The sequence below is a fragment of the Helianthus annuus genome, chromosome 15 (assembly GCF_002127325.2).
Source record: "Helianthus annuus cultivar XRQ/B chromosome 15, HanXRQr2.0-SUNRISE, whole genome shotgun sequence".
NCBI lineage: Eukaryota > Viridiplantae > Streptophyta > Magnoliopsida > Asterales > Asteraceae > Helianthus > Helianthus annuus.
This window is the reverse complement of record NC_035447.2, coordinates 81,973,049-81,986,856: the sequence shown is the minus strand read 5'-3', so window position 1 is coordinate 81,986,856 and position 13,808 is coordinate 81,973,049. Positions and strand designations below refer to the sequence as shown.

Here is a 13,808-nt window from a genome sequence, read left to right as displayed (position 1 = left end):
AACGCAAGTCATTAGACGCCTATTGGACCCATAACACACTAATCACAAACTTTTCTTAAAAGATTTGGTCATTAATTGCTTTCTTCCCCTTGCATCTCCAACAAAAGAAAAAAGAAGTTTACATGAATCAAAATCTCTCAAAAGCATGACATTCTAGTAACAATAAAACATCCAAATAAGATAGATTAGAAAGCATGCGATTTAGTGAAACCACTAGACCACATTAGTTATCTGTCATATTAACATCAAACACTTATACAACTGTCACAAAAAAACCACCATATCACTTCTAACTAACCAACATACAACCCCCAAAACAAAGAAGTGAACAATAGGAGATTACACCCTATTCTTATATCTGCAATCTCCACCCGTACACTTTCAAGATCATTCACCTCTTTCAACCTACCAAAACACCTTAAACCCCTTCTTTTCTTCCCACCTAACATCTCCCAAATCGCAGCCAATCCACAAATCAAACTAACAACCCACATCAATTTCTCATAAAAATGAGAACCAAATCATCAAAAACCCTCGACGCACCAGAAAAACCTAAACGACATACCTGGTCTTTGAGAATTGAGATGGCAAAGCTCAGTCTTTACCTCATAATCGAAACCCTATACGCCAGAAACCAATTCCGATTCCACTTTCTTTCTCTCTTCCTTTCGCTTCTTTTGTGGAACCTCAAATCCCTCAAATCAGTGCTGAACCCTCGAATCCCTTCTTGTCTGATAGGGTTAAAACCTTGGGGAGAAAGAAAACTAAGAGATAGAGAGATATTTGACTTAAATTATGCTTGATTTCCATTCCATACGTAACCCCAAATAAATAAATAAGAAACTTACATAAGACACCCCAAACTAAACCAAAATAGCATACTAATCCCTTGACTTAACAATAGTAATAAAAATAAAAATAAGATACGTAACAATACTTACCCCTTAACCTACTTTTTGCCCTCAAAAAGTACTTCAAGAAACCTTGTCTTCATCCTCTTCCGTTGCTTGTTTTTCATCATCTACCACTTCAAGTATGTAAAGTTGTTTTTTCTTACATTTGTGCCCCGGAACGAACCTTTCGGTACACCAGAAACATTCCCCCTTTGCTCTTTTTTGCTCAAGTTCATCACTCGTCAAACGCCTCGATCTAAGGATTCCCGATGTAGAACTTGATGGCTCGGTTGTTGGACTTGGCAGCAAGGGTAGTTTTGAACCATTAACGGGAGGTGTTATTTTGACGTCTTCGGGTTGCAGCCTATCCTCCACAGCGTTGAAACGCTTCATCAAGCATGTGTTGTTCATAGTTTGAATTCTTGCTAACCCATACGCCTCACATAGTGTCTGAGGCTTGAACATCTTTACCGGCCCTTTTATTTCCGGCTTCAAACCCTTCAAATATAGGCTAACGGCATAAAGTTCGCTAACAGTAACCTTGTTAAGCAAACGATTGAAACCTGAATTATATTCTTGTAGACCCTTGGCGTCATCAGTAAGTTGAACGAGAGATGCAATCTCTTCCATAGGGTCTTCAAACATTGCATCAGAAAAACGGGCAGAGATCGAACGAACATAGTCCGCTCATGGGACCTCGGCAACCGTGGCATTACGGGTCTTCAAGTAGGCACGGTGCCATTGGAGGGCATCGCCTTCCAAGTGAACCGCAGCACAGCGTAATTTCGAGTCATCGGGGGTGTCATCCATCGAAAAAAAATGTTCGCAGCGATAGACCCACCCCTCAACATCGTCCCCCGAAAATTTAGGGAAATCGATCTTACCGATACGGAATGGTTTAGATGTTCGTGAGTCACCATCTGGGCCGGAGAAGGACCCGAAGGAACTACCCGACGACTGCACGGCTTTGTCACGCACCGCCTTCAAAATCTCTTCCCGCTGCTTCGAAGATTGTTCCTGTTGCTTCATCAGGGCCGCTAACGCAGCTTAGATGTCGCTGATTGCCTTACCATGGGACTTGAGGGTGTTATCGATTTCATTATTGCGGGTGTTAGTCATGGCGGCGGCAAGGAATTCCGATGAGGAATCGGACTGGAGCTCTGCTACCCTTGATAGGGTTAAAACCTTGGGGAGAAAGAAAACTAAGAGATAGAGAGATATTTGACTCAAATTATGCTTGATTTCCATTCCATACGTAACCCCAAATAAATAAATAAGAAACTTACATAAGACACCCCAAACTAAACCAAAATAGCATACTAATCCCTTGACTTAACAATAGTAATAAAAATAAATATAAGATACGTAACATTGTCGTTGCCACTGTTGGGGTTGAGACGTTGTCGGTGACTGTGACACCAGCGCGGTGTCGAAGCGGTGGAAGGGTGGAGCTAGGGTTTATCACATGTCTTCCCCTATCTCTCTTGGAAAAGGAAGCGGTGGTTGGACAATAAGCACCTGCTTGGAAAACATATAAAGCAAGCTACAACAGCCTACTGCCTGGAACATCATCTATGCCAGATGTACAACTTCCATTGCACAAAATTGTTGAAAATTAGAGTATTATATAATATACCAATCTATGATTTTGTTCCGATCTGAGTAAATTTTTGTTTTTTTTTTTGGTTCCTCCTGTCAGGCCCAAACATACAAAAAAGAAACTACATTTCATTTTCTTAGAGTTCCCTTTTTACTTGATAATCCATATCCATATCAACCAGTGTTGTAAAACAAAGTCTTAGAGACCGAGTACTCTCCTAGCAATCACTACAAGGTAGGCTACTGAGGCCCAAGTCCTTCTCGAGTACTATCAACTCCGACTATAAAACGCCTAACGATTTTTACAACCATAATATCAACAAATATAAAAAGTTAGTTGCTTGTGCGTGAACATAGGAAAAAAACCTAGTCTAAAAACTTAAAGAAAACTCAAAGTTTAATAGTTTGTTACTTGTTTTAAAGATGTTTTATTTTGTTTTGTTTCAAGAACATTATTTTTTTCGTGGTTTAATGTGCCACACCGATATCATTCCAGAAAAGTTTCTTTTATGTTTTTTGATCAATATAAAACACGTGTCGATATTCTTTTTAGCACATTTGTTTCAGTTGTTTCTCTACCGAGTGCTGATACCAAACTGAACTAATACTGAACGAAACCCGTTGCATAGCGTGGGTAATCTTACTAGTAATAAGAACAAATAAAAGGATACGCTTCGGATGAAACCCTACATACACCGATATCTGAATACCATTGTCATTCATGCTGAGTCATTACCACCCCACCCAACTAACGCTTGAAAGGGCTTGAGTTCGATTTGTTTAGAGGTTCATTTCTTAATTCTGAGCTTGTCTTGTGAGACTTTTACAAATTCGTGTTTGGCTTGTTTATTATTTAATTATTTTATATATAATTTTGTAATTGTTTTCGTATATATTTACCATTATAACTTTCATATATAATATAAAACTAGGATTTCGACCCGCCACGCGTTGCGGCGTCGTCGGAAGTTAAACCATAACTAAAGTTTATACTGTATATTTGACCCAACTTGTTTTCGAAAAAAGTTAGGTCGCCGTCGAATGAAAAAGTATTATATTTAACCCACTCGCTATCAAACACAGTTTACGAACGTAAAAAATAAGTATAAAAACATTTTATATTTGATCAGACTTGTTTCAGGAAAAAGTTTATGTCAAAATGTGAGTCGTTTACGTTGAAACGTGAATTAAACCGACATGTACGTCAAAACTGGCATATGCCACACATTACGGATGCGGCACCTTAGTTGTTTATTTATGGCGGCACGTTATGTGATGTGTTAGCCATATGAAAACACGTGTTTCGACATATCCAATCTGACTCGGTGTAACATATATAAGCATTACGCTTACAATTTACGATGATGACATTAACGTGTAATAACCCGCACGTGACATTACGCGGTTTTTTACTTTGTGCACACGGTATGTTCGTGACATTAACACCATTTGAAATAAAAAAAAAGAATGTCCCAGTCGTTGTTGTGTAAAGTTGTAACAGTAATTTCAATAGCCGTGTAAAATCGTAAAAGTAATTTAGACATTAACATGGTTTGGCATAGATATAAAAAAGTATAGTAATTTATGAGATACTATGGTCTAAAATCGTAAAAGCAATTCAAAGAAAATGAGACGTTAAGTTATTAAGCAGAAAAGGTTGATGAATCAAAGTTATCAGTTACCAAAAATTAGAATGGAATATTTAACCTACTAACTTAAATAATAGGGGGTGTAGATCCAACTTTTGTTTTTTATAATCTAATAAATAAATATTAAGCTATAAGTAAGTAATTAATTTTAAGAGTAAACTGCCATTTTGGTCTCTGTTGTTTGGGCACTTTTGCCATTTTAGTCCAAATCTCAAAATTTTTAAATCTAGGTCCCTGTGGTTTCACTTTTATTGTCATTCTAGTCCAAAAATCAAATCACTCCTTATTTGACTATTAAAAGCTAATTATTTTGTCTTTTTATTCGGTGGCAAAATTGTCCATTTAAATTTAATATAACATATTATTAATTAACTTAAATATTCATTTACCCTTTAAAAGCAGTTCATCACTTCATCTTCATCATCTTCACCCCACCCCACACCAAACCCTAACCCAAACACCGTAGTCCGGCGCTCTGGCATCCTGTTTCTCCGACAAGCACACCCCGACGCCCTCCCCTCCTTCTTCCCTGTAACACCTCCCCCACCGCCGTCAAACAGATTGAAGAGATGAGAGAGAAAGAAGGTGGCCGTCGTTGCGGCGGCGGTGGTGCTTCTGCTTCGACGAATTTCCGGTAAGAGAAACAACAAGGACCCAGATTTAAAAAGTTTGAGATTTGGACTAAAATGGCAAAAGTGCCCAAACTATAGGGACCAAAATGACAGTTTACTCTAATTTTAATAAATCAAGACTAAAGAGTAACATGTATGTATTATGTATAGTCACATAAAATAATAATTCCATTTAAGAAAAAGCTCCAGTTGAGGAAAAAAGAAGTTTGAGATTTGGACTAAAATGGCAAAAGTGCCCAAACTATAGGGACCAAAATGACAGTTTACTCTAATTTTAATAAATCAAGACTAAAGAGTAACATGTATGTATTATGTATAGTCACATAAAATAATAATTCCATTTAAGAAAAAGCTCCAGTTGAGGAAAAAAGTTAGGGTAAGAGTCGAACTCTAGCCTCCTGTTTAGCCTAAGGAGCAGCAACCACCAGATCAAACTCTCATTTTGAATTTTCATACTCAAACATCGTTTATAGATAAAATCAAAAGTGGTGGCTGTGATGTGAGAGCCACCGACTTTTTGCTTTAAGATATAGTGTAATATATTTTAGTTCTTTTATTATGTTACATAATTTCATATGTAATAATAGCTATTATATAAATAATATTAAATAAAAATTATATAAACTAAAGCTCGTTTAGACTCGCTAGTCAGGTTGAGCTCGGTATGTGAATCTAGGGCTCGAGCTCGTTTATTAAATAAGCCTCATTAAAGGCTCGTGATAATTAAAGCTCGGTATGATTCAAGTTTTTTAATGAGCTGATCTCGAATAGTTATGAACAGCTCGACCCGGTTAGAATTACTCTCCAAATTGATCATGTAGTTCAAAGACGATGCATGTTCTTTTAACACAAGCCCACATGGATTTGTTTGGGTATTTGCATGGGATATTTAGAATTTGGTAGTTTGGGAGGGGAAAATGTAAACTAGGAGTTTGACATATGTAAAATTAGAATTTGGGGCAAAAGAATTTCGATGAATGCCGTAATAAAAATAGGAAAAATTTACAAAAGTAGCCATCTTATTTAACAAAGTTAACAACCATACTTAGCAAGTAATACAAAAGATTGAAGCTAAAGAAATGCCACTGGCTAATGCCATTGATCAAACGACATGCATCGCTTGTGTAAGGGTCATATGAGAGAGTGTTTATACAAACTATACGGGCCATATGATGTTGTAAGAATTAACATAGAAATGGCTGGTGTGCGACAAGATCATACGACTAGTGGCGGACCTAGGAATTTTTCCATGGGGGTGCAGAACATTTTTAAAAATTTTAGGCCCCTAGATATATAAGTAAAAAAATCGGTTCGTATCGGGTCGGGTCGGGTCGGGTCATGTAAAACAAACGAACATCAAACTAAATTATATAATCATCAAAAACATGTCAAACCTTGTTACAAACATAATTAAAACGTCGACGCCCTACGGGTTTTCATTTTTTGAAATTTATCCAAAACATCATCTAAAACTAATTTCTTAAACAATTCTTTCTCTATATAACATAAGTTCATCGCTGCATAACATAATGTTTCAATTTTAATTTTAATTTTCAACTATTCAAGCCCTAGAAATCATAACGTAAGTTGTAATCACCCTAAAAATATATAAACATAATCACCCTAAAAATCATCTAAACAACCATAAACAACGTCAAAACACACAAAATTTCAAACCTATTTAACAACTTTATTACTCTTTTTTCTTCTATAATATCAACCAAAATCATCAAAATACCAAAGAAACTTACCCGTGTTCGGATTCCGGTTAGATTTGGTGTCAAACGACGGTGGTATGGTGGCTGATTATGGTGTTCGCCGGCTGCTGGACTGTTGTCGCTGGGTGATGTTGTTCGTTGGCAGTGCAGTGACGCAAGAGAGAGAGAGAGAGCGGAAGAGAATTTCTAAAGGTTTTGGGCTTTAATTATTTTATTATAGCTTGAAATATTGTTGGGTTTGGTTAATGGGCTAAGACTTAGTGGGCTAGCTAGTTAGGAATTATAAGTGGGTAAAGGTATGGGTATTTGAGTTTACTTAGTTAGGTATTAAAAGTTATATAATTTAGATAGTATTTTTTTTTAAATAAGAGTTTACTAAAAAAAATTTAAAATATAAATTGATAACACATTTTACCTAAGGGTGCGGACGAAAAATTTCAAGGGTGCGGTCGAAAAATTACAAGGGGTGCGGACGAAAAATTCCAAGAGGTGCGAACGGGATTTTCGACAGAACTTAGTACTAAATTTTTTTTTCTCCGGGGGTGCGTCCGCCCACCTTAGGCTGGGCTTGGATCCGCCCCTGCATACGACCCATATGACCTTTTATCGCCTCCCTATACAGTTTCTATGACATTATATGGGTATAATGTGACAAGGAAGTTGGTGTACACTTTTAAACCCTAATACAATCTAAAGTGAAGATCTCAATCGGTCAATCCAATGACTATATGTCGTGTGCCTCTTTCATTGTAGAATATGAAATGTCTCATCAAAAGCAAAACGAAATTGCCAATGATCTCTAGGCCAAGTGGTGGAAAGCTTGCATTTCTCTTGAGAGATGTAGGTTCAATTCCCATTTGGTGCAAAGTGAGGCACTAGTGAGCAATGATAGGAGATCCAGGGAAACCTGGGTTTGATCCTTGAGCCAAACGGGTTTTACCGGTAATTTTACCGTCATGCCTACAGGCGGGTGGGTTATCGGGTTTTCCCCGGAATCGGTGGTGGACTCGGGTTACTTTCAGAGTACTCTGTTTGGTCCGATGAATGATCCGAGAGTGCTCGTGATTGATTCTGTTGGCGGTTTAAAAAAAAAAAAGCAAAAGGAAACACAAACGCAAAAGGACGTCTACGTCATGGTACCATTGGTCTGTATTAGATTTATTTTATTTAAAAAAGTCACATTTTCTTTTGTAAAATACAAAACTCAGTGGTTGTTAAAGGCTGATTTCTTACTGCTTAAAACAAGATGGTTGTTAAAGCTTTGCATTTACTTAATATCAAAATAAAAGGTTATGATATAAATCTATGCAACTACATTTTGCCCCGCCCGCGTTGCGGGACACTAAGTCGAATATTTTTCTCTCACATATTATGTACGTCAGTGTTTCGATTTCTTGTACATACTACTCATAACACGATCTCAAAAAAAATTACATCGAGTCAACCAATTAAAATAAAACACTATCATATTTTTGCTTAAAAAAGAACAAAAACGATGTAAAACTATAATTTTAAACTTGGGGCAAAATTGTAATTTTCAAGACAAATAAGCGTGTGCCAGTCAGCCGCCTGACACGAATAAAAATTACACCGAGTCAACCAATTAAAACAAAACGGTACTACAGTTTTGTAAAAGAAACCACTAAAACGATGGCATGACTGTAGTTTTACACTGGGGGCAAAATCGTAATTTGACTGAAAAACAAACAAAAACAATGGCAAAGATGTAAATTTAAACTGAGGGTAAAATCGTAATTTGACTAGGAGAAAAGAAAAACAAAATAAATGACAAAACTATAAATTTAAATAGGGCAAAATTATAGTTTAGCTGAACCAATAGGGAGGTGTCAGACAGCGCTGCCTGACACTATTACCCTTTATGTAATTTTGCTGTGTGACACTATGAGAATTTGTATATGTAGTTGTGACAGAAACGAGAGAGATGCTATTTGCTTAAAAAAAATCATAAGTTCAGTTGGTAGTCAGCATGAACAATTTGCACAACCATACACTGTATAATTAAGTATATCCTAAAGGCAAACAAAGGAAAGTTAGCCAAAATAATTTTCTAAATCACCCCCTACAGAATACCTCACTTGTTAAAACCAGCCCCCAAAATTTCATTGCTGTGTCTCCTCTACAATAAACATGGCCGGCTCACAGTTTGCAGCATAGTTAAACTCTGAAGTGTTATACTTTGTATAAACCGCTGTAAATCTCCCGGTCGCTGCCCTTTGGTGGTATCGCACGATCATCTTCGAGCATTCCCTATAACAAAGTCACCAAAACCGAAAAAAACATTCATAAACGCGTCCATAAATGTGTTAATAATGTATGTAAATATGGAGATTTAAAAGGCTTGCAGAAGCTCATCTTTGGAGTATTTTGTATGCCATTCACAAGTTTTAGACCAATGTTTGAATCCAGAAAGACTGCACTGAGCAGTGTAGACACAAGCTGCAGCCAAGAGTGATGGAGTGAATTTGACCGTCTCGTATTCCACGAGGCAAAGATCCATCAAGAAAGATGACAATTGGTCGAGTTTTGAGTCTGATTGACCCGCTTTGAGATATCTTTTCAAGAAAACATATGGGGTTGGAAATGATATTTTGAACTCTAATGTGTGCAGCATTAGGTTTTCCTGAAAAAAAACACAAAAATTCATATGTTTAGATACTAACAAGATCAAAATTAACAAAAACAAATCATACAAAAAAAAAAAAAACCAAACTTAACAAATAAATTATATAAAAAAGGCCAAAATTAACAAAAAAAAAAAAAAAACCATGAAAAAAGGACAAAAGTATACAGAGAATCATGTAAAAAATTAAGACCAAAATCAACAAAAAATAGTATATAAAAAACACAAATCAACAAAATAATTAGGGGTGTCAATGGTGTTGGGTTGGCGGGGTGAACTGTCCAATCCGAACACGACCTATGTTATATTCATGTCAAAAAATCAACCCTAAACGGTGCACATTTAAAATCGTGTAACCCGACCATGACCCATTTTTTATTCATGTCAAAAAAGTCAACTCTAAACCGCACACACTTAATTTAGTGTAACCCGAACACAAACCATTTAACTCATTTAACTAAAAGTGTCAAACGGGTTGGCGGGTAATAATCAGGTTGTAAACATGTAATTTGGGTTGTAAGAAATTGGTTTAAATGGGTCATGAATGAGTTAGTGGGTCGACTTGTTTAACTAAACAGGTAAACAAGTAAACCGAACACGACCCATATTTAAAACAGGTTAGATATGCCAACCCAAAACTTGTTTCTTTTTGTACCGTGTCAGAAATTCCCACCCGTAACTAGAATCATGTACTAGAATCATGTACAAACAAAAAAAAAGACCAAAATCAAGAAAATATAGTAATATTTACCATTTCGAGTATTTCACTTCTGGAGTAAGCTTTAGCTGAAATATAAATCAAATCACCAACAACAGGGACTGAAATCCCCACATATTTACAAGCCAACAACATTGCCACCATACCAACCAGTTGCAGCTTCTTTCTAGACACACTTTGCTTAGCCAAGAACCTGTCTATGATGTTAACCGTCAAGAACAACGTCTCATCTTGAAAGTGACACAGGTAGTGCACCTGATTTAATTTCAAATCTTGTGTTAGCAGTTAATAAAAGAAAAAAAAGAAAAAAAAATCTTTGAAGGTACCTCAATGAGCCAGTCAATTAGCATGGCTCTCATCTTCTCATTGATATCAGATTGTTGTGTTAACATATAGTTCGGTGAAACCATGCCATAACTCTGCAATACATTGAACAAAACTTAATCAAGATCATGTGGGTGGGTGCCTCTAATTATACTGTAAAAATACATCAAGATTCGAAAATTTTACCTCCATTTTTCGATAGTTAGCGTAGATGTCATCAACATATTCGACAACAGCAAGCGGATTCTTGGTGTCAGAAACGTCGATATCAACAACAGGTTCTTCAAAGAAGTCATCCGTCTCAATCTCCTGTCACAGTTTATGTATCAAATCCAAAATAATATAATATTAATTAACTATGAATTCTGGACATAATCTTGAAAGAAAGATCAGTACCATGGGAATGGTTTGATCCTCCTCCTCATCTTCAAAGATCTCAATACTCTTCGTTGATTGATTCGGTTTAAAAATCACCTGATTTCAACAAATAAAGAACCAATTTTTACAAAATATACAGTATATATTTTTAAACAAAAATCTTCATGGGTATGTAGTGAAAATAGTACCTCAGGCAAACTCTTTTTCTTGTTGACAACCTTAGCAGCCATACCCCTTTATTATAAACAAATATTTCAGTAATCTTAATCATAAACAAAACTTAATTTTTTTTCAAAAAAAAAATGTAAAACTTACCCTGTGAGTGGTCTGTGAACTTGACTCATAACACTGTTTTCCTTGTAATCATTCCTTCTAAAGATTAAAAACAGTAAATATAACAAAATTTTGTAAGTTATATTAAACTAGTTTACGTCCATTTCTTTGCCAATTAAAACAAACATTATCATAGTTTTGCTAGAAAAAAACTAAAATGATGAGAACACTGTAATTTTAAACTGAGATAAAATTGTAATTTGTCATGACCAATGAGCGAGCGCTAGCGAATAAAAATTACATTAAGTCAACCAGTTAAAACAAAACACTACCTTAGGTTTGCAAAAAAAAAAAAAAAAAAAAAAAAGAAAAAAAAGAAAAGAAAAACGAAAACGATTGCAAGACAGTAATTTTGAACTGGGGGTGGGGGGAATTGTAAGCAGGGGCGAAGTATAGTGGGTGGCTGGGGGTGCACCCGCCCACCCCAATGTTTCGGTTAGAAGTGTATAAGTTCCGATTTTCGTCCGAAAATTTTAAAATTATATAGGATCACCCCCGATTATTTTTCCTAAATTGTATATCCTAAATATTTATAAACTTTGTATATAAATGATGGGTAGTTTGGTAAATATACACTTTGTTTTATTTGGAACTATTATTATTTGACCCGACTTGTATCGAATAACCAACCCGACCCGACCCAAAACATAACGATAGGAAAAAAAATTTAGGTCCCATCACTTTACGCCCCCTCGAAATTTTTGGTCAAGCTCCGCCACTGATTGTAAGTTTGACTCGGGTAAAAAGGTAATTTATCAAAAGTTACAACGATGGCAAGATTGTAATTTTAAAGTGGGGACAAAATCCTAAGTTGTCAAAATCTACAAAGACGGGAAGACTGTAATTTTAAACCGGGGAAAATCGTAACTCTAAGCCGGGGTAAAATCGTAATTTGTTTGGGTCAATGGGGGATATTCCGCTTTTGTATGTATATAAAATGGGTTATTAGATTTTATCACCCCCAACTATCTACCATTGGCCACTACCACCCCCAACTAACATTTTGACGTCCGGCACCTCCGATTTGACTTTCAGTTTGTGCTGGCACCACTTTGTTAATAGAACACTAACACTGTTAGACCATCCGTAATCGTTCAAAATTGGGCCTTTTTTGGGATGATAACGCCGGAGCACGCCGGAATCTCCGCCCCCATGCGCGTTTTTCGACCAAAAAAATGCCGAAGCGTTTTAAAAAGATGCCTGAGAGAAGGATTGCTGGCCAATGAACGTTTTTTCTTTTAAAAATTAAAAAAAAAAAATAATTGGTTAATTAAGGCGGTGCTACGTGTCGAACAACGCCCAAGTGTGGGAGCATTATCCCACTACGCCCATTTTTCAAAACGGCTCTTTGCTGACTAGGATGACACGTGGCCAAGCCCAAAGGTGGGGCATTAATCGTGTTTCTGTTTGAAACCCAAAATTTAATCAATTTCGTTTTAGAACACCCAATTCAATCATGTCGCGTTTCGAATCAAGTTGGGTATAAACATCGAACCAGAAACATCGCTTAGACTTTTACCCATTCTGTTACGATAAAATTTCTTCTCTGTCGCTCTTCTGTGTTCAACCGGAGACTCGTCAGAATTTAGGAATTTCGGCAAATCTTCAAACCCATCCATCCTAGATGAGACCAGGCAAAGACGATGATTTTCTTGAGAGTCGGCGGTGAGAGAGAGAGAGAGAGCGCGCGCGAAGGTAGCCGTCGCAGGATGTCTTGAAGCAACCCGTTGTGATTAGATGGTGGTGTTGTGGCAGCAGCGGTGGTGGCCGGCCGGAAAGAGGCGGTGGCTGTAGTGTTGGATGTCTTGAAGCAACCAGTCTGTGACTCATCTACAGAATCAATCAGCGGTGGAGACAATGTTTCGATTTGGGTAATCGGATGTTGTTGTTGAAACCAAGTCGGTTGTGGTTCACAGTATCTATTTTCAGAATGATTCGATGGTGGTTGTGGTTGTGGGTTAGAGGTGACATGACATAAAAAATTGGCCACAGAGGATAAAAAAAACAAACAAACAAACTCAGTTATATTAAGTGTTAAGTTAAAGATGCCGGGCACCGGGCATCAGGGGGGGGGGGGGGGGGGGGGGGGGTTGGGTGATAAAATTCACTAACGCATATAAAATTAATACATACCGTGATAAAGCTTTCTTGTTGAGAACACGAGGGTGAGTCTGAGCTCCTATTCCCACATTAACATCACCCAAAATTCTTCGGTTATCGCCACGAATCTTAACCGTAGTAGCCATCTTCTTCTCGCCTTTAAACAAGAACACAAATTGTACTCAAAACAAAGAATAAAAAAGAACCCAGATCATATACAATACAGTAGTTATTTACATATTCAACATTCAGGGTTTTCAAATTCAAAGATTAGATTTTACCTTGGCGGTTTGCAGGTCTGTTGCTATTAACTGAAATCTCCATTGATTGAAAGAATGGAAACCCAGATTACAATCTATCAAAATTAAAGAAATCTTGAAATATTTACACCTTTGGTGTGTATTAAATATTAATAGGGGTAATCAATAGAAGTTAGCTTAAGAACTCTGCTTTGCGTTGCCGCATAATTCCGTTAGGATTTAAAGATGTTTTATTTAAGGAATGTAGAGATGTTTTATTTAAGGAATGTATTGTGTACATGATTTTTTTTAATGGCTAATTTCTTTAATCACCTGTCCCGTTAAATAACCGTTAAGCTTTTATGTTTTCTGTTTTAAAAAAATGTTATCTTTTGAGACAAAACTCATAATCGAAATTAATTCTGTTTTAAAAAAATGTTATGATATCTTTTGAGAAAAAACTCATAATCGAAATTAATAAAAGAATAATCAACACGTATTTGATTTAATTGTGTTTTTAAAAAAAGTTATGAATTCTTTGAGACAAAACCCATAATCGAAACTAATAAAAGAATTATCAAGAC

General features: G+C 36.5%; 1 protein-coding gene across 2 annotated transcripts; it reads right to left on the bottom strand.

The window, feature by feature from the left end:
• Positions 1-8,416: 8,416 nt before the first annotated feature.
• Positions 8,417-13,424, bottom strand: LOC110911922 (G2/mitotic-specific cyclin-1). Of its 2 annotated transcripts, XM_022156576.2 has the most exons (10): positions 13,267-13,424; positions 13,019-13,142; positions 10,868-10,924; positions 10,741-10,786; positions 10,571-10,648; positions 10,361-10,483; positions 10,177-10,269; positions 9,884-10,105; positions 8,855-9,132; positions 8,417-8,759 (listed from the first exon to the last, which is right to left on the bottom strand). In XM_022156576.2, the coding sequence occupies exons 1-10, from the start codon at positions 13,307-13,309 to the stop codon at positions 8,612-8,614; spliced, it is 1,212 nt and encodes a 403-aa protein (XP_022012268.1). In that variant the 5' UTR covers positions 13,310-13,424; the 3' UTR covers positions 8,417-8,611. The 2 variants fall into 2 exon arrangements, with proteins under 2 accessions (XP_022012268.1, XP_022012269.1); XM_022156577.2 differs by lacking the exons at positions 13,019-13,142; positions 13,267-13,424 and adding an exon at positions 12,405-12,935.
• Positions 13,425-13,808: the final 384 nt, after the last annotated feature.